At 47.6% G+C, this 19,061-nt stretch overlaps 2 protein-coding genes across 2 annotated transcripts; both read left to right on the top strand.

The window, feature by feature from the left end:
- The first annotated feature begins 664 nt into the window (after positions 1 to 664).
- LOC144179040 (acetylcholinesterase-like) lies at positions 665 to 11,625 on the top strand. Its single transcript, XM_077707214.1, has 3 exons — positions 665 to 2,328; positions 5,659 to 5,808; positions 8,879 to 11,625. Exons 1-3 carry the CDS (start codon positions 707 to 709, stop codon positions 9,069 to 9,071), a joined length of 1,965 nt encoding a protein of 654 aa, XP_077563340.1. The 5' UTR covers positions 665 to 706; the 3' UTR covers positions 9,072 to 11,625.
- Positions 11,626 to 12,253: 628 nt separating this feature from the next.
- LOC144179043 (acetylcholinesterase-1-like) lies at positions 12,254 to 17,212 on the top strand. Its single transcript, XM_077707219.1, has 2 exons — positions 12,254 to 14,069; positions 15,610 to 17,212. Exons 1-2 carry the CDS (start codon positions 12,427 to 12,429, stop codon positions 15,761 to 15,763), a joined length of 1,797 nt encoding a protein of 598 aa, XP_077563345.1. The 5' UTR covers positions 12,254 to 12,426; the 3' UTR covers positions 15,764 to 17,212.
- Positions 17,213 to 19,061: the final 1,849 nt, after the last annotated feature.

The following is a 19,061-nucleotide window of genomic DNA, read 5'->3' as shown; positions in this document are numbered from 1 at the left end:
AATAAAATGCGTTTAAGCATGACGGAGTTCGTCGACCAATGCAACTAACAAATTGTTTAGAGTCAGTTGCGAGCAACGATGCGTTCACTTCATACGTAGTCGCAATAGATTGGTTGCTCCTTAAGTCACTATAACATGGTGGGCACTTCCGCCATAATTTCTCCATTGCAGCTGACGAGAAAAATTAATGGCGGCTGGATTAATCCTAGGGTCGGGCCTCGTCTCGCCTTCTCTTACAAAATGCGTCCGAATGCTTTAATAGCCTTCGGTAAAGAGGGGTTAGCTCGTGATTCCTGAATTTCTACAAGCGAAGTGCTTCGCTAGTTTCGCCATGCGAGTACACCAAAAACGAGCAATTTGCAGTTGGCCTTTGGCAGCGTCGGCGCTTCTTTGCCCTTCTGTTCATGCCAAGCTTACAACATACGCTCATGCTTCCAGCACGAAGAATAAGAAAAGAAACAGGAAGGATGCACCGTAACTCCTCGCAGCCGCGATAGATCTATAAAACAGGCACGTTGCGAAGTTAAAGCGAACATAAGTGTAAGCGAACATAAGTGGAGAATAAATTTAGGCGCCTTCGCAATAGTCGGACGGCGGCCAAATTTTTTTCGATGGCGCGCGCACCGCACACCGCGTAGACGGAAATCACTTCCCGAAGAGCAAGACCTTTGCGCAGACGAAGGCCCGGAACAGTCAGTTCAGCAGTATGGGGTGCTTTAAAGCAGTGATGTGTGTACGTAGGTGTGCCTTGATTGGATGTGGATCAGTGAATGTCATAATATGCATATTGCTCGCGCTCCTACAAAAAGCAAGCGCTTCGAATGGACCACCAGTGGTGAGAATAGACTCCGGTCTTGTATCTGGTGTACAAATGGAGGTGTCGGGAAAGCAGCTACATGCTTATTTGGGAATACCTTACGCCGAGCCACCCGTGAGCGATTTGAGGTTCAAAAGGCCGCGGCAAGTTTCACCGTGGGAAGGCGTCTACAACGCGACGTCAAAACCACCGGCCTGTCGTCAGGTGTCCGTCTCCCTGTTCGGCTTCGCCAAGTTGAACTACTCCGAGGCATCGGAAGACTGTCTGTACGTCAACGTCTGGAAACCTTCGCAGCCCCCCTGCTCCAAAGGTCAGAACTGCCCGAGCAGATCTCTTCCGGTTGTCGTGTATTTCCACGGAGGAGGCTTTCAGTGGGGTGATTCCGCGCTCATGATTTACGACCCGGCGAACTTCGTGGCGCTCACTGACGTTGTGTTCGTTACGTTCAATTACCGACTAGGCTTTTTCGGCTTTTTGTCCCTGGATACGGAGCCCGTACCCGGCAACGTTGGTCTCTGGGACCAGAACATGGTTCTCAAATGGGTTAGGAAAAACATCGCGAGCTTCGGAGGCAATCCGGAGGAAGTCACCATCGCCGGTCACAGCGCCGGTGCTACGTCGGTAGCATTGCACACTGCCTCACCACACAGCAAAGGCCTGTTCAAAAGGGTGATTATGCAGAGTGGAGCACCGGTTTCGATGGTCTTGACCCTGTTCTTCAGTGGCCAGGGAAAGTTCATCAACATCGCCGGTTCATTGGGCTGCTACGACACGAACACTACCTTCGACGGTCAGATTAACGACGTTGTCAGCTGCCTTCGTCAACTGGACGCGGGCTTCATAATAAACAAACTCGAAAACATCAATTTCCTGAAGCGAATATTTGCACCCGTGGACAACGACGAGTTCCTTCCTTTCTCCGTACTCTCGTCTAAGCCGTGGCAGAATCTGAACGTCGAAAACGTTCTTCTCGGAACAACGGCAAACGAAGGCTCCATGTTCTTCCACTTCCTGCAAAACGCCTTCTCTGTGGTCGACGACTTGCTGACCACGCAGTACAGGACGGTCAGCACGGTCGTCCTATCTCAGGCTCTTCACATCCCCATGTCCGAAGCGAGGGAAATTGTGTTCTCTTATTTCGGGGACTACGGGGTGGAGCACAGCTACGAAGAAGTGCGGGACGTAATTAGCGACATGTTCGCCGACGCCACGTTCAACTGTCCGACGCAGCTCTTCGCCGAAGACGCAGCGCAGCAGGGGATCGGGACGCACCGGTACATATTCTCCTACAAGCCGACACACAGCTTCTTCCCTGAGTGGATGGGCGTGGCCCACACGGAGGACGTCTTCTACACGATGGGATCTCTGCCATTCTTAAAGGACCCAACCCGTTACTCGAACGTATTTGGCTCACTCATTAGGAAGTACTTCGCAACGCAGGACTACACGACAGAAGAATACGAGTTTATGAAGGACATCGTCGCTGCCTGGGGAGCATTTGTTAAAACCGGGTAAGTTCGGTTTGGTTTAATGCTCGAGTTAGGCATTGGGTAACCGCTGCGTTGTGTGGTTCTCGCGTTTTATTTTGCAAATAATGATATCGTCCGTGCACAAAAAACGGCGTTACCCCCATGTGCTCAATCAGCCAAAAGCTCTGTTGCTCATATTGATTGGCATGCATATACGGAGCCCGTCCATCCGTAACGCGTAGGTGACGATTTCTGGAATGTTCACTCGTCGCCACTGATGGATGGCGCGTACCCCGTCAGCTGTTTGCAGAATTTTCAAACTTTGAAATGGCCTACAGGTTACGTGCAGTCGACCTCCGGCTTATCAGTATCGTGCGAACGTTGTTCAGTAGGTTGGTCAACACCTAATCACGGTGAAAAGACGTGAAACCTAACAGAAGAGCCACGCGCAGAATGCCTAAGAAAGTGCGCACAACACCTGTTCCGGCAACCACAACACAGAACAGTACCATTCCCTGGTATGTCAGCAATAAAGCCCTGGTAATGAATAAGGCGCAACAATAGGGCAGTGGAAAAAAATCAAGTCGTCAGGTGTAGATGGAGTGCTTTGGCCCACTATACATATGAGATGACTCACTTTTAAGAAAACCTATCTGTTAAATAACCGTACAGTCATAGCTGGTCGCTGGTTTTCGCAAATTGCGCTCTAGTTGGTGTGTATGTTTTTTAATTATTAATACATGGCAGCAAAGACGGCTCATATTAGTATGGGGGCCAAAAGTATCGATTAAAAAACAAACGCGGACTCAAGGCAGACAAAGAAACTCTATTTTTTTACCGCATCCAAGTGGAGGCTGTAATAAGAAGCCCAGGAAATGCGTTTATACCGTTCCTTTCTTTCATGGTAGAATACAAAAAAAAAGTCAGCCGGATGCACTTACGTCATGTAATACGAAAGAATTATAGTTCGGTTAATGAAATGATTTCAAGTAATGTTCCTATGATAATCCAAAAGCATTAAATGGCTTGTTAATTAAAAGAAAGCTGCTGTCTGAGAAACTGCTCATAAAATGGCCGACTGCGCAAAGGGAATAAAAATAAAGTGATTCAGGGGAAAAGATACTTAGAGTAATTTGAAGTCGAACCGAGGGCTTCTAGAACGCGAGTCGCGTCCGCCTTTTCGACAGCCCTACTGTTTCATTGCTCTCGCTGACTAAAAGTGGACCTATCCTGGAGAAGCTGGTATATTCTAAATATGTTAATTACAGACCTCCGTCACAGCGAATCTACAGCGGAGTACTGTACGCTCTTTACAATGAAAGTCACCGCTTGCGTTGTTTAATGTAGTGCCATAGAGTGGGCTCGAAATGCTGTCCATCGAATCAAACGCATAGACTATATGTTCCCTAGACCGGTTCAAGTTCACATGCGCCATTTTCAGACAATCCAGCCAAAAAAGCAACCTAAAATTCTGCCAAGTTAAGCTGACTAAGGTTTGTGTAAACTCAGGTTAGGGAAATGTTGTTGGCTCAAGTTGCAAAACAAACGGGCGCAAGGAATACTCGGGGGTATATTTAAGCGGCCACGTGTCAGTGGCGGCGGAAGTAACGCTTCCGTTGGATATAAACTGCATAGATTGCGTGTTCTCGATTAGTTACGTTGTGTAGACAGAAAGCGCTATGTCGGGGATTGAATCACAAGTTTTCATCTGGAGGCCAAGCAAGAAACCTGAATAGAGTGCAAACCGTCGACGACACCTCTTTTTTTTTTTCGCTCCATAAATTGGGCAAACAGCGCTGCAAAACCACCCAGCGTCTCCATATCTACCAGAGTATCTACCGCCTTCTGGCGTGACTTGGGACTTAAGCTAGTTTACGTGTTATAAACCTAGACCGTGTCATGTATGCAACTGTAGGCGAAAACTGGCGTTAAAGGCTGCTTCACAGTTTGGCGTTAAAGCGGACTCGCACGCTGTTATCGCACCCTTCGCAGTAAAAATGAAAACTTAAGAGAAAAAGAGCCCTCTGACCTCGAAGTTTTGCTTAAAACGAGACTAAACGAGAACACATCTAATATTCGACATCAAATGCGCACGCGTCAGTTCGTTTTTAAAGCGAAGCTGTCAGTGGCTCGATCATCGGAGTATTTTTTGTGGCAGTCAGCCGAGAACACTTTGCGGAACTGTCAACTTTCTCGCATATGCTAGTAGCTCTCAGTGTAATGTCAATCTTGAAAAACGTCACACTGCAATCGGTCGCTACGGCAACTGTAACATTGCCCTGAGTTTCATTTATTGTCGTAATTAATTAGTTTAAACAATTCGAATGGATTTCTGCGGGAGCACGGTAGCAAAAAAACACTGTTACTCAGGCTTTATAGGACCTGTACTGAAGCCAATTACATGACGTTGGACTACTCAAACGAATATATAACCATTGGGAAGATTTATCTCAGCACTTAGAATCAGTCGCGTTTATAATACGAAGCCGACTCTCTTAGTTAAGCCATCATAGCAGCATCACAAAAACGCCGTGAAACTAACCCCTCATGTTTGTTTGTTGGGTAAAAAAACCTTTCCCAGTTTCATCGGCACATTACCTTATGAGTGTAAATACCGAATATCGTGTATTTGTTCTCCGCACCCATTTTGACTGCGCCCCGCTCAATCGTGTTTTGCGCCTTCAACTGGTTTGGCTCCGCTGTCGACCCCCTTTACAGAGTCTAGATTGACGGCAATTTTCTTATCTCATGTGACAGCGAACAAATAACGGCATGATAATATGCGAGCCACGAAATTGCCAATTTGGTGAGATAATTAATTTTAAAATGGACGAAATTAAGTAGAGATATCCCTGTTGCTCTCCGTTATTTCAGCCTAATACAATGCCAACCATCATCTTAAAGTCGGTATTTAACGATTATAAGTAAAGACGTTTCTCTGCACTTGCTTCGAAAGCTTGCAAATCGGTCCGATCAAGGGTAAGGAACTTTTAGTTGTCAAAAAAAGCTGCTTCCGCAAGTTCTTGCATTTATACAGTCATTTTTTACTTTTGACGCGCGTGCTTGTGGGAATTGTTTACGGAATGCGTTATGCGCATACCAGTCAGCAACACAGACACCAGCAGCTCTTGAGTGAAGTTTGGGTTCAGGTGAATTGATCACTCGGTTACAGGAATGCCTTGAATGTTGTCTAACAAACCGGAGAGAGAGAGAGAGAGAGAGAGAGAGAGAGAGAGAGAGAGAGAGAGAGAGAGAGAGAAGAGAGAGAGAGAGAGAGAGAGAGAGAGAGAGAGAGAGAGAGAGAGAGAGAGAGAGAGAGAGAGAGAGAGAGAGAGAGAGAGAGATGAATGTTTGCCTTTGATGTTTGCGCAGAAAACCAGTAATTCCTGGCGATGAGGTTGTTTGGCCAGCCTACAGCCGAGATGCTCGACAAATACTGGTTCTTCGGCCGAACAACTTCACCGTCGTATCGGACGCAAATGTGGAGCATTGTGACCTCTGGAGGGCCGTACTGTACAGAAAGTAAGTTGTTTTATTCATTTTTAGTTCATTCAGCAGAGGACTCTTTTTTGATAAATCTGTGTTCACAGGCAGTGGATTCCAGAACGCAGTACTTACAATTTCCGGCTTACCACAGAAAGCGTGCAACACCGTCGTCTTCATTAGCCATGCCGATTATTCTTGTCGATTCATCACCAGCATGTTGCTGAAATGCAGTTATCTCTAGATTTTAAAGAGACCCTGCAACACATTTTTCAACTTTTTGAAATCTTAAATGCTTGTAGAGCGTAGTCACTCAACACACCCATAATTAGATTATGGGGTCGCAAAGTACCTCAGCCAAACATTACTTCTTTATGCCCATCAGATAACTCGGAAGCTCGCTCAAAAGATTTTTAGGTGCGGAGTACCTTAGGACCGCACAACGTCCGTCCGCGTCCATGCGCATAGCATTTACAATCGCAAAAAATCCCAGAGGCACCGGCAAACTTCGGACCTGTGTCTGGTAGACCAGACAGAGATAGTGTCAGTCGTCTTACCCATTGTGCTACGACCGTGAGTTAGTACCCGAGAGTCAAACGGCTTACTCCCTCGCCTGTAACGATGCGGAGTACCTTAGGACCTCCAAATGTCCGTCCGCGTCCATCCGTTACCACCACTGATCTCCACTAGAGTTGCTGGATGGCGCTTCGAGCTCTCCGGCGCACGGCCGCCGGAAGTTCGAGCGCTCGTCCCGGAAGTCGGGCCGTTCCAGCATAGCGCATGCTACGCATGGGCTGGTTTCGCACGCATTCCGCCAAAAATGCCTGCTTGATGCGCCGTCAACTGCCCAAGCAGACCAGAGAAGTCGTCTGGGAAGACGTTCTACTTGGAAGTATTACAATATTCTGCACGACGTGCGTGATACGCAGCGAAACGCAAATGTCATATCAGTGTCGCTTTTAAGCTGTGGCTCTCGTTACGCAGATTCCCTCGCTCTAAGCCGAATTTATACCGTCGTTGGGTGGCAAACTTATAGCCTAGTTACACGGCGAAAGTAACCGCAGTTAAGTTTAACCGTGGTTACTGAACTTTAACCGCGGTTATCGCCAACTGCGGTTTTGAATGTTACACGCGAAATTGCAAGTTTGGTACCCGCAGTCACTTGATTATAAGCGCAACAAAAATAAATTACCACACTTTTAACTTCACGATAAAAAACAAAAGAGAAGCAGTGTAGACAAAAAGAAATATCGTTAAAGCATAATAAGCATTCGCTTCTGACACAAACGCAACGCACTCGTGCGCGGCGAGAAGAGGGGCTTCCCCAATAGCTCGCAACCGGCTTGGTTTGCTTAGGTCTGTTCGGTGTTGGGAACTTTCAGCTTAGCATCGCGGTAGATATTTGACCACCGCTATTTCTACAACTGCAAATTACAATCCATAGCACAATTTTTCACCGCACTAACATTCACTTTCTCGAATGCGGAAGTTCTTTTCCGCGATCAGATTGATTTCGAAGAGCGGCGATGCGATAAGCTATTGCTGCCGTGGTCTGGGCCGGTTCGGGCCACAAGCAGTGCCGTGCGGGCAGGCGCGCCGGCGTGTTTACAGGCACGGCCGACGCGCGCGCCGATTGTTTCCGAGTGCTGAAAACGCTTCAAGATTGCCTGCTATATTCATTTTTGGCAGACGACGCGCGTAATTTACAAATTTAGCCCGGCTTTTGTCGTAGTTGATCGGGCGGATCGGGGAACGAGCCGCTGCTGACGGGCATTCGCGCTGATTGCGAGAGCGATGCAAAGAATGCAAGCGCGTCTTGGGGACAGCTTTTGGGCGCCCGCTATTTGAGAACCTTTGTCTCTTCCGAACGCCAGGTGTTTTTTTTTTTTTTTTTTTCGCCTCCGCTGATGCGCCGCCACTTGCGTCCGAACTGAATTGCGCGATTTTGAGCACTGCGGCTGCGGAAACTGCGGTTAGCGTGACCGAACTTAGAAGGTCAAGCTCAGTTTGCGCTAACCATGGTTAGCGACGTAACCGCAGTTTTGTGTGACGCAGCAAACTGCGGTTTTGTCTAACCGCGGTTCGCTTAAGCGTGGTTAACTGTGCCCGTGTAACCAGGGTATTAGGAAGGGACAAATGGGCTCCATCCCCAGGCAGCAGGCTCTGCAGTGACCACTTTACTGACAACTGTTTTGACAGAACGGGCGCACGAACTCGGCTACAGCCTGACGCCGTGCCCACGTTGTTTTCTTTCTAGCATAAATTTGTAACATAAATCCCGTTAGAGCTGCGTCGTCTCTCAAACCAAGACCCAAGTGACATTTTCGTTCTCCTTTGCAATTAAATTCTGCTTCATATTAACGTCGCATATTTCGGTATAGCATAAGTTGCGATCTGAACGCAATGTGTATAGCCAAAATGCAATAAAGTGAGAACAAAATGCCAAAACGCGCCAATGGGGGCGCTTATCAGCGGTTGAGAAGCGTAGCAGACGCCTGACTTCCGGGACGAGCCGTCGAACTTCCGGTGGCCGTGCGCGCGCCCGGCCGCGACAGCGGCGAAGCGCCATCCAGCAACTAAGTGGAGATCAGTGGTTACCACCATCAAGCGAAAATCAAGCGATATTCTATTTGAGCCGTGAATTGCAGTTTCTTTTAGGGAATAATCAAGGTGAAACTCACGACTAAAATGGAATGACGGTCGGGGAGCAAATCGGATGTCACTCTGGGCGCAACTTGAATGTCACTTCGAGTCCCCGTACTCCGCACCCTCGATCGCCATCATCCACGCAGTCGAGAAGCTGCCATTTCCTTTCTTTTCTGGTCTTGACGTTCTTCGACGGCTCGATTTACGTCAATAAAGCCATGTAGCGGTTGTTGGCCAGTTTTCCTTCAGTTGCAGCAATGAACGCTTTTCGATAGCAACTTTAAAAATAAAGCCGCAAAAATAAAGCAGAAACGGAAGGATTATCTGGTGCAACGAGCAAATCTCGCGGTGCCGCTCTGTGCTGGCGATAACTACAGCTTTCGCAGTGCTTCCAGACGCCAAAGAAAGAGTGAAAGCGTTTATCGAAAGTGTTGCAGGGTTGCTTCAAAATTCTTCTTTCCAGGGACGCCGACAAGCAGGTTGCAGAGGTAACTCCAGTCTCCAACCCTAAGCCGACAAGTCGAGGAAATCCCAACACAATCCAGAAGAAACTTAACACCGGCGATAAGAAGAGCAACGGAGCTTCATCGACGCTACGTTTTATGAAACCTCTCGCGTTTGTAATTGTCGTTAGATTCAGCCTACTTTTATTTTAAGCTGGGAAAGCAATTTAAATATTCGCATCATCCCCGGGCACTACTAATAGTAACGTCCCTCCTCGTGATTCGAGGAGGGACGAAAGACAGAATTGGCGCGGTCACTTATTCAAAGAAGCTTCCCGTTATCATTGTATCAACAAATGCGAGGGAAGAAGTCGAGTCGCCGGGCAAGCCTCATCATCATCATTCCGCTCGTGGTGAACGCGGGACGGACTCGGCTTTGGCTTCGCCGTCTGCTTTAGAGTACAGGACAGCCTCGTTATTACAAAATCGCCTTATTCGAATTCTCGCTTAATTTCGTCTTTTTCAAGGTCCCAACTGGTGTGCAGAAAGAAAAATTACCACCTTTTCCTACAGAAAGTTGAGAGAAGCGCGAAAGCCAAAAGTGCGTCCAATCGATCGTCAAACCTGGCAAAGACCCAAAGCGGAAACGACGAACGAACCCATGCGACGATTTTTCTCGCCCTAAGTAAACGCATCTACGAATGATCTAAATGTTTGCCTATACGTAGTTTATGAGATAAGGGTACACTATTGTAGTCCTTCTACGTGATCGATGCGTGCATTGGCTTGTTTTTCGCGGTTTTCAAGTAACCGTCTTGACACAATGGAAGCCTAGTTGCACGCCCGTACCGTGTGCCCACAGATCTAACGAGAGCGTTTCGGTTGACTAGCCGGTCTATGGGTAAATGCGTTAGTCGAAGACAGAACGTCATCGGCCCACTAAGAAAGCTTTAGCTTTAAAAGCAAGACTATTCGGGTTTTGACGATAAAGTGCTCAACGAAGTCAGTTGCATGTCCCAGGGACTTGTTAAACGAGGGTTTAGTGTAGTTGGAAAAATGTAATATAAAGTGATATCCCCAGTGTTGCAGAAATCCCACAAATTTGCATCATTCCATCAATGACTTTTGCAGAGTCACGGTGAATGAGAAAAAGAAGCGGCGCATGCTTGCTCTAAAATAACCAAAGTCAGTTACGGCACCCATACACGATCATATCACATTTGTGAAACCCACAAAGTTAACTGAAATTTCAAATTTAACCGCTTTACTCTGCGAAGTTAGGCCTTGTCCGTGAAGCGCGCCGTAGCGGAGGGCCAGGGATTAATTCATGCCACCTGGGAGTCTTCGACGTGCAGCGTAATATCGACATTCGGGAGCTTTTATTTCTCGCCCACATTTAAAAAAAAAATATGCTCCTTTCACTTAAGCATGCCTAGGTGCTTGATTGGCGATGGCCTGATGCGACTCATTGACAACCTCTTTACTGCTAACCTCGCATTAGCATTTTTTTGATCAGTTTCGTTTCTTTTCCTATTGGTGGGAACTACTTTGACCGGCTTATTTCCTGCTTCACCGCGTTTGCGTATCTTTCTTTGCTTTCGTTTCTTCTGATACGCCACGAAATACGTAAGCAAACAGACAGGTACGCGCCGCGGCTTCCCTGGAATCAGGGTTCTGCACGGCTGGTGTGCCACCTGTTCTACTCACGTGCAGTCACGTTCAGGTGTCACGCGGCAGGCACTATTCTACAGCTTTTACGTTTCCAACTCACTCACTCACTCACTCACTCACTCACTCACTCACTCACTCACTCACTCACTCACTCACTCACTCACTCACTCACTCACTCACTCACTCACTCACTCACTCACTCACTCACTCACTCACTCACTCACTCACTCACTCACTCACTCAACCTTCCGAAAAGATCGCAATGCTTTTGTGCAGCTCGACTTTGAAGCGCTTAGACAACAAGAGGTCACTCAAAGCAAGAAAATTAATCGAAAATTGGTTTAAATTGACAGTTCTGCTTCAACACACAAAAAGTATTTCCGGCCACTTGCTCAAAATCTGGCCAAGGTGGACCAAAAATGAAGCTCAAAGTCTAAAATCGCGGTAGTTGAAGCTAGCCGTATTTTATAAAAGAACTTTTGCAGTTCGAAACTCAGCCTTGTCGGAAGTCACTTCTGGGCCCTTTGTTTGACTGCCTGTTGGATATAGGAGGGTACAGGTAGTTCCCGAGTTTGATATATTGAACTGAAAATGCGGAAAAGCAATCAATTCCGTAGACACGCTCCGCCATTTGTTTGCTACATAAATAAATGAGCAAAAGTAGCACCAATATCCTGCGAATGGTGTCTTTAAAAAAAAAAAAAACGCGTGATTTCAAAGGCTTGCGTCACTCAGCTTCACCATAATTTGCCTGAAATTAGGGATAACCATTCTTTGCTAGCAAAAGGACTAAGTCTAACCATAATACGAGTGAACTAAAAATTCCGTCTTCCTGCGGCGTTTTCAATCCAAACAAATGCACAAATCAGAATCAGGAGTTGGACATCACTGTTCGCCAAATCTACTTCATCGCTCATGAAGGCGTATCGCGGTAAAGCATACCCTGGAGTTCTTTGAGCACACAAACTTTGGTGCTGGCAAAATTCCTGATTTCATTATCACGCCTTGTGTACAAAGGCCATTGAATTAAGCAGCCTGTTCTCTGTCAGCACTGGGGCAACGTCGTCAATTTGATTGCTTGATAGCAGCATAAGGCACTAGATTGACTTTATAGGTGAAGGTCTCTGGCAAACCCAGAGTGATTTACTTTCCATGTTTACCTCCAAGATTCAGCTTTGCGCTACCAAATTGAGACGGAAGAAGCTATGGAATCTAATAGATACGCCATGTTGGTACCTTGCACCTACGAGGTCGTTTACTAAAATGAGGTAATTACAGAACATTTCGTATTGGCAGCTCTCACAATATTGGATGCCCAGAAGCCAAATGTGGCTCCCGAAAAGCAACATGACCTCGCTAAATATTCCGCAAGCCGCCAGAACGGCGACTCCCGTGTAATGTTTATTTTCTGCCCAACGTATCGACAACCGATTGAGACCCATCTCCGCATTCAGGAAGTTGTGCGTACGGTGTGTACAAACGAGCTCCGTAAGGGCATCGTTATCTGCTTCATCTGATACTTATTTTCCTCCTTCCTATAGCTGGCATACTTTCGCGCGTACAACAAGTAGCTTGAAGGCATATCCTGTGTTTACGAGTTATCTCATATGGCTTGCCATAATTTCTGGCCCAACGGGGCGTGAGTGTAGCCGCGACCGTCAGACTATTACCAAGGTCCCCAAACGAGCCTGTTCTGCACAGACGCGCCACACCATTTCAAGGGAGCACCTTCAAAAGAAAGCGCTGCTTTGGCTGCCAGAAACGTCACCAATATTCTCTCTCAAACCATTGTGTCGTCGCAGCAGTCGATCTGCTATCGGCGTTCGCTGCTCCCTTAATAAGCGTCTCCGCAACAGCCTCCGTCCTCAGACTACCAGCTCACAGCATCCGACACGCAATGCCACAAAATGCAAGATCCAACAAGACCCCGACCTGCAGGCTACTGCCCACAGCTGCCAGTTTGTTTGGAAGGCTCCTAGTGACAGCAATTTTGCTAACAGCCGGACTATTCCACTGCGATTCTGAGCCTGCTCCTAGCCCCAGCCCCATCGTGCGGATTGAAGAGGGTCTAATTGCCGGCACACGTTTAGCGTCCGGAAAAAGCTCGGTCGACGCCTTCTTGGGTATACCGTATGCCGAGGCTCCCGTCGACGACCTTCGGTTCACAAAACCGAAGGCTGTGGCACCTTGGAATGGAACGTACAATGCGACTACGAAGCCTCGGGCCTGCTGGCAGACTCCGCTACGTTTGCTCAAAGGAGCTCCCCTGGATTATTACAGCAGCGCCTCCGAGGACTGCCTCTACCTAAACGTCTGGAGACGATCCACGACTTGCTCTGGATCAGCCAGTTGTAAGGAAGAGAGGCCTGTTGTGGTGTTCATTCACGGCGGAGGCTTTCAGTGGGGCGACTCGGCTCTCTTCTTGTACGACCCGGCAAACTTCGTGGCCCTGTCTGATGTAGTGTTCGTCACGTTCAACTACAGGGTCAGCATCTTTGGCTTCCTTTCTCTCGATAGGCCCGAACTTCCCGGAAATTTCGGGCTGTGGGACCAACACCTCGTGCTCAAGTGGGTGCAGAGGAACATCGGCCGCTTCGGCGGAGATCCGAAATCGGTGACAGTGATGGGCCAGAGCGCGGGAGGTACGTCCGTGGGCCTCCAAGCAGCCTCTCCACAAAGTCACGACCTCTTTCAGAGAGCTGTCATGATGAGCGCCACGCCTCTTTCCCTCATCCTCGGCTTCTCCCACAGGGGCACTGGAAAGTTCATTCACGTAGCAGGCGTTTTAGGTTGCTACGACCACAAGAAGAACCTGGACGAGCAGCTTGATGGCATAATGTCCTGCCTGCGAAAGCTACAGCCATCTTTCGTCATACAGACCTTGGAGACGTTGGATCCAACTCAACAGCTGTTCTCACCAGTATTCGGCGACGATTTCTTCCCGGATCACCCCCTCGCAAAAAATACCTGGAAGAAGCTCGCACTTAAACAAGTTATCCTGGGCACCACGCTGGACGAAGGCACAGTTATATTCGAGAACATTCAATACACGGCTCCGGGCCTAAAAAACGTCTTAACGACTGATTATAGGCTGGCCATAACCATCGCTATGCAACCTCTCTTTGGAATCTCAGTCCGGCCCGCAAGAAGGATCGTCGAAGCTTACTTCGGGGGACCTGATATCCACCACACGAACGATGAAGTAACTAAGATCTTTAGCCAGCTGCTGGGTGACGCGGTGTTCTATTGCCCGGTGAAGCTGACAGCCGACATCACAGCGGAGCAGGGCATTGAAGCGTACCGGTTCATGTTCGCGCACCGGGCGTCGCATAGTTTCTGGCCCAAGTGGATGGGAGTAGTACATGGCGACGACATCATGTACGCGCTGGGCTCTCTTCCTTTTATGAAGGACAAGAGCCGTTACGTGCAGGCCATGTGTTCAGCTTGTGACGAAAACCTTCAAAAGGCTAACTACACTTCCGGCGAGGAGACCCTAATGGAGCAAATGGTGGCCGCCATCAGTTCCTTCGCCAAGAGCGGGTAAGACTTCTAAACTCAACCTGCTCCTAAGTTGTGTCGCCTATATGTTCTCCTCCTTGTTCTCGACTAAAGCAAGATTAGCTAATGTACCCGACGAGACAATTTTTTCTCCAACTTTTTTATGCCCTGAAAAAACGATATCATCATTATAGAAATGGCCGATTAATGCACAATTAGAGCATATTAGTTCTAATGAGGTCCCGTTTGTAATATTTTCAATTGTGGTATTTTCTGTTAGAGTGATTTTGTACTAGTGGTTTCAAGGACACGTTGCGAATAGCGGCGGGAAGTATTCCTGCATGCGCTCTAGCAAGTGGAAGCCTATACATTCAACGTGTACCAGCAAACTTTTTTCGCGACGTGTTGTATTCAGTTCACTGGTGTCAATATTATTCCTTGTTTATAAATTTCATTCTACCGAATCAGAAAGGAGAGGTTTATAGGGTATACAAAATTATCCGTGAATTACGCGCAGGTGAAAGTCGTTCCCCCCTTAAGCAGATCGACGTATAAGCGTCAGGCTGGGCTGACACATAGGAGGAGTACAGAGAGGTAATTACAATAAAACGCTAAAGCCAAAGTTTGCATTAACATTCTACATCAGGAGTTGCTTGGTTTCCGCGCAATATAAAATTAAAGAAAAAAGTCGCCTATATTTATAAGTAAAGCGCGAAATGCTCGTGTCGATGAGGCACTCAAGTAAGTTTGGCGAAATATTATTTGTCGTTGCACTGCTCAGTATAACCCATGTAACCCACATTATCATGGTTTTAGTAGTCAACATTGACTCTTATGTAATCGCTGCCACAAACCACCGTGCATGGTTCGCAGACGCCGCCCCAAACTACCTCAATGACGTCAATCTAGTCTGCAATGATTTTGTGTCCTGCATTAGACATGAAAACAAAAATGGGTAATATCGCATTTTTATTTCATCGCGCACCGCTTGAACCGCCTGGGATAAATCCTTTATATATAGACCTGCGGACTTACCAGTGTGAGGTCATAACCAACGTAAAGAAATCAGCAATGTGGATGGCAATTTTATCGTCATAATGCCTGTAATTTGGCCGAAGAAACTCATAACATGACCTGCGTACTCTAGACTTTAATCTGCTAGGAACATTGCTAACAATTGTCTTCAGTGCCCATTTAATGACCTAATACTTGGACGCTATCACGAAAAAAAAAATTGCGCGGTACTTTATAATGCTCGGCCAGGGTAACGACGAATGCCAATTTGTTTTGCGGTGTGAGCTGCTATACGAATGCAGTGAAGTTGCCAGTACTCCGTACGAACTGGAGGTGCTTCCGTAACATAGTGTTAAAGTTCTGTGCTAAGCAGTGGTAGAAAACGGATGCAGAATAACATTACAACTTCATTGAGTTAACGGGGTGCAATAAAGGGATAACTATTCGTGTATACTGGGTTTTCTAATGGGTGTGTGTCGAGCCTCCCAATATGTGTCCTACCCGGGAAGTTATCCGCAATGTATACAGGGCAACACTCAACCTATGTTATCTGACGGCGGCTTTGCAGGAAACCTGTGTGGCCAGTCTCCGGAGTCGAGTGGCCGCGCTACACCCCTGACCGTCCCGATGTGCTCTATCTGCGCCCTGGAAACTTCACAACACTCAGAGAAGCCAAAGCGAGAGACTGTGAACTCTGGCGACCACACTTGCTGATGAAATGAAAGCGCACATTCATGAATCACGTGTAAATAACTTTCATCCCAAGCTGAAGGACGGCTTTCTAATATAATTTCATCATGTCTCACCCATATGCACAGAAAAGCATCAACAAATTGGGCCACCATCCTACGTCCTACAATAGTTCTGAACACGTCCACGTTTGAAGTGACGAGGACGTTTTTGATACATTCCATTAAAATTATTTGTGCACGTTCGGTATTTGGTTGCATTGTGTATAAAGACTTGACAAAACAAGTTGCCGCTGCATGGTTGGCATTCTTAGACGTAACAACTATTTCTAAGTCGCTGGCCGCACACTGACAGCAGACAGGCTACGATGGTTTCTGTGGAGCGTTTATTGGTTTTCGTCTATCAACGTGGGTGACAAAGGGCGCATGCCGCTATACCACTCAGACTACCTGCGCGACCAGAGCGAATGTGGCGCATGTGAATATTGTACCTCTGGTACCTGCGTTCCCGGTCTTCTTACGGCTGGCCTTTATTGTCTGGACATGGCCTCCAATTCAGCAAGTGCCCTTACGATGATGGGAATAACGTTTGGGTCTGCCAACGAGGGTTGCTTCTTTTAAAGGAGAATGAAGGAAAAATACAACTTACAACCTTAGTTAATTAAAAACTACTAGTTTTATCGCTACTAAAAGTTTTATCGAGAACTTCAAACAAATAATCGAGATATCAGAGCAAACGAATGGAGCAGTGACGACTTCATAGCCACTTTCCGGCAATTTTTCTTGACATCACAGAATCTTGTTTCAGTAGAGTCCCTTCAATACTGTTAAGATTTATTCCCACAGGCATGGAGTTAAACACGCAAGCGATGCATTATCATATTCAACAAATCAAAAAGGAAGGGGAAAATAAAGCGCCGCGAATCATGCACGTAAAATGATTCCCACAAGGATGTAGGCGTCAAAAGAGGTAACACTGGGCATTGATTGCGGTGAAAGCCACCCCAATTTCAAACATTTTGTATATTTCTGAAATACAGGATACTGGCGGTGCGCTCAGGCATGGGTCCCCCAGGCGTGATATATCAGCCGCCTCTCACTTGCCCAGACGAACCGCCTTGAAGGAACCCTCCGTGCCCTGTACCGTTTGGCACTGGAGATACTTCATTATGCCACCACACAAGGCGTCTTAGCCCTAGGCATCGACAATACCCTCGAGAAACGGATCGCATCTCACATCCAGGCCCAGTCGAGCGCTTAAAGCTCTCGGCCTCAGGTCGGACGATTCTTACCCTCTTAAACTACCCAACAGTCTTCGCCCAATTCCTTCCGAGCCTCCTACTTTGTACTTCTTTCCAAACCTAGTAATTGAGCGTATTCCTCGCCACATGCACCCTGCTTAAACTTTGTCCGCAGGCCACAACGGACAAAAGCATTGAACAAGCGCATTAATTGGCTTAAAGGAGCCATGAAGAGAAAACACAAGTTTGGTTCATTCAGAAGATTGCCTCGTTAGAATCATACTGACACCACTTTTAACGTAAACTTCGCTCAAATAAGCTACATAATTAGGAAAAACGGGAATAGTCATGCGACCCACCAACTCATTTCCCGCAACTGAACCTATGATGTCACATGAGCTAAGCTCTGCGATTGGCGGAGGCTGGCAGAAGCAGACGAAAATTAGGCAGAGCTTACAAACTAGACGAACGAGCGATTTGCGCTTAAATTTAGGGCACATTCTTTACAAAGCAATAAGAATGATGGGACAAGCAGTGGAAGTTACGAAAGCACATGTAAACATAGAAGTACTGATGCGTTCTGCTGTTCGTACTGCGCACAGCATGCTTGGTTTAGCCAGCTGCACAGCACTACGGGGCTTGGGGTTGTCTCAGACGACACTGGCCGATTGACGCAAGCAACGGTGCCTTACTTGACCCCATTTGTCGAGCGAGCACTGTTTCAGGGAACGAATATTTTCTCCCAGAACAAAAACAAGCCAGGTTTAAATGCGGGCAAAAACAAACCAAACGCTTGCCACGGTATGGTGGCGCCATCTAGGTTACGGAACGTAAAGAAACGCGGGAACAGACCAACACCGTTGTACAGGGTGGAGACAATCTTTGAACGGTCCCGTGCCGCCGCAATTGGGCCAACGGGCTCAACGCGTTATTCTTTTCGTTTCCCACGAGACCTAGCAACGCGAAACAGACAATATGATTCAAACTTCTTCAGTAAACCGCGTTTCGGCGATAATTTTAGCGCGGTTTTGACACAATGACTTGCTTCGGCGGCGAGCGAGCAACCGAAAATGGCGGCGCTGCCAGCGTATACGTGTCTCTACCCTGTACGGCGGATGCGTGAATGAAGGTACTCTAGGCTGCAGAGCGGTCGGTTCCCGTGATGTCACTTGGGACCACGAAAACGCACGATTGAGCGGGAAAATCAAAATTTTAGCCTAAATTGTTTAATTTCTCAGTGAATAAAGCACCGTTTGTACCCGGACAAGCGCTGGGGGCACTATAAAACACGAAATCTTTCGAATAAAACCAACTTGCATTTTCTCTTCATGGCTCCTTTAAACATAATGGTGCGGCAATCTACTTCACGGACGCCAATTTTGACTCCACTTCTAGAGATGCTGCTAATCGACCAAATTTAGGGGAAATGCCCAAGGTGCAGTAAGTTTCCGTGAATGAAAGTTTGTTTAGGTTGATGTCAAACTTTCCTTGTAGAGATAGTGCTATCGCCCTCCATAGCCCTACCCGATCCGTAGACCCCATCGTCCAGTTCAAAAACGCCCCAACTTGTACAAACCCTGGAAGAATTCTCCATAGCCGCCGCCGTCGAATACGATGTGAAAGCCGAGCCCCCTGCCACCCAAATTTTCATGTTTAGTGACTCGCAGGGGGCGCTACGAAACATTTCTCGATACACCACACACCCTCATACCCCTGACACCCTTAACTGCCCCCTTCGCGCCCATCCTCTCCACAACATAACGCTGGTATGGGTCTCCGGCCACGCCCACTTGGACGGCAATGCTCGAGCACAAGTTTACCCGAGTACTCTCCCCGGGTCCGTCCATATTGTGGCCACATGTGTACCTCCCTGGCACTCAAAAGATTCCAGGCACGCCGACAGTATGTCTGCCCGCTACGCGCAAGCAGGACGTGTTTCCCGTTCCCCCACCTCACCCTTTCCAGTGAAGCCGTATGTGTGGTCCGGAAAGCACAAACCTCCTCTCTTATCACTCCATCCCATATCCACTACATGCGTGGCATCCTCTCGCATCCCACTTGCCCCACGCCCAACTGCCCTTCCTACCCAT

Source organism: Haemaphysalis longicornis, unplaced genomic scaffold (genome assembly GCF_048455015.1).
Source record: "Haemaphysalis longicornis isolate Haplotype H1 unplaced genomic scaffold, Haemaphysalis longicornis Haplotype H1 scaffold_4, whole genome shotgun sequence".
NCBI lineage: Eukaryota > Metazoa > Arthropoda > Arachnida > Ixodida > Ixodidae > Haemaphysalis > Haemaphysalis longicornis.
The sequence above is the reverse complement of the archived record's forward strand: the minus strand, read 5'-3'. Positions and strand labels throughout refer to the sequence as shown.

Bases quoted from the DNA above. Each gene is read 5' to 3' on its own strand.
- LOC144179043 (XM_077707219.1), top strand. From the start codon at position 12,427: ATGCCACAAAATGCAAGATCCAACAAGACCCCGACCTGCAGGCTACTG. The intron at 14,070-15,609 runs GTAAGACTTCTA...GCGGCTTTGCAG, and splicing joins AGTTCCTTCGCCAAGAGCGG to GAAACCTGTGTGGCCAGTCT.
- LOC144179040 (XM_077707214.1), top strand. From the start codon at position 707: ATGGGGTGCTTTAAAGCAGTGATGTGTGTACGTAGGTGTGCCTTGATT. The intron at 2,329-5,658 runs GTAAGTTCGGTT...ATGTTTGCGCAG, and splicing joins GGAGCATTTGTTAAAACCGG to AAAACCAGTAATTCCTGGCG. The intron at 5,809-8,878 runs GTAAGTTGTTTT...TCTTCTTTCCAG, and splicing joins AGGGCCGTACTGTACAGAAA to GGACGCCGACAAGCAGGTTG.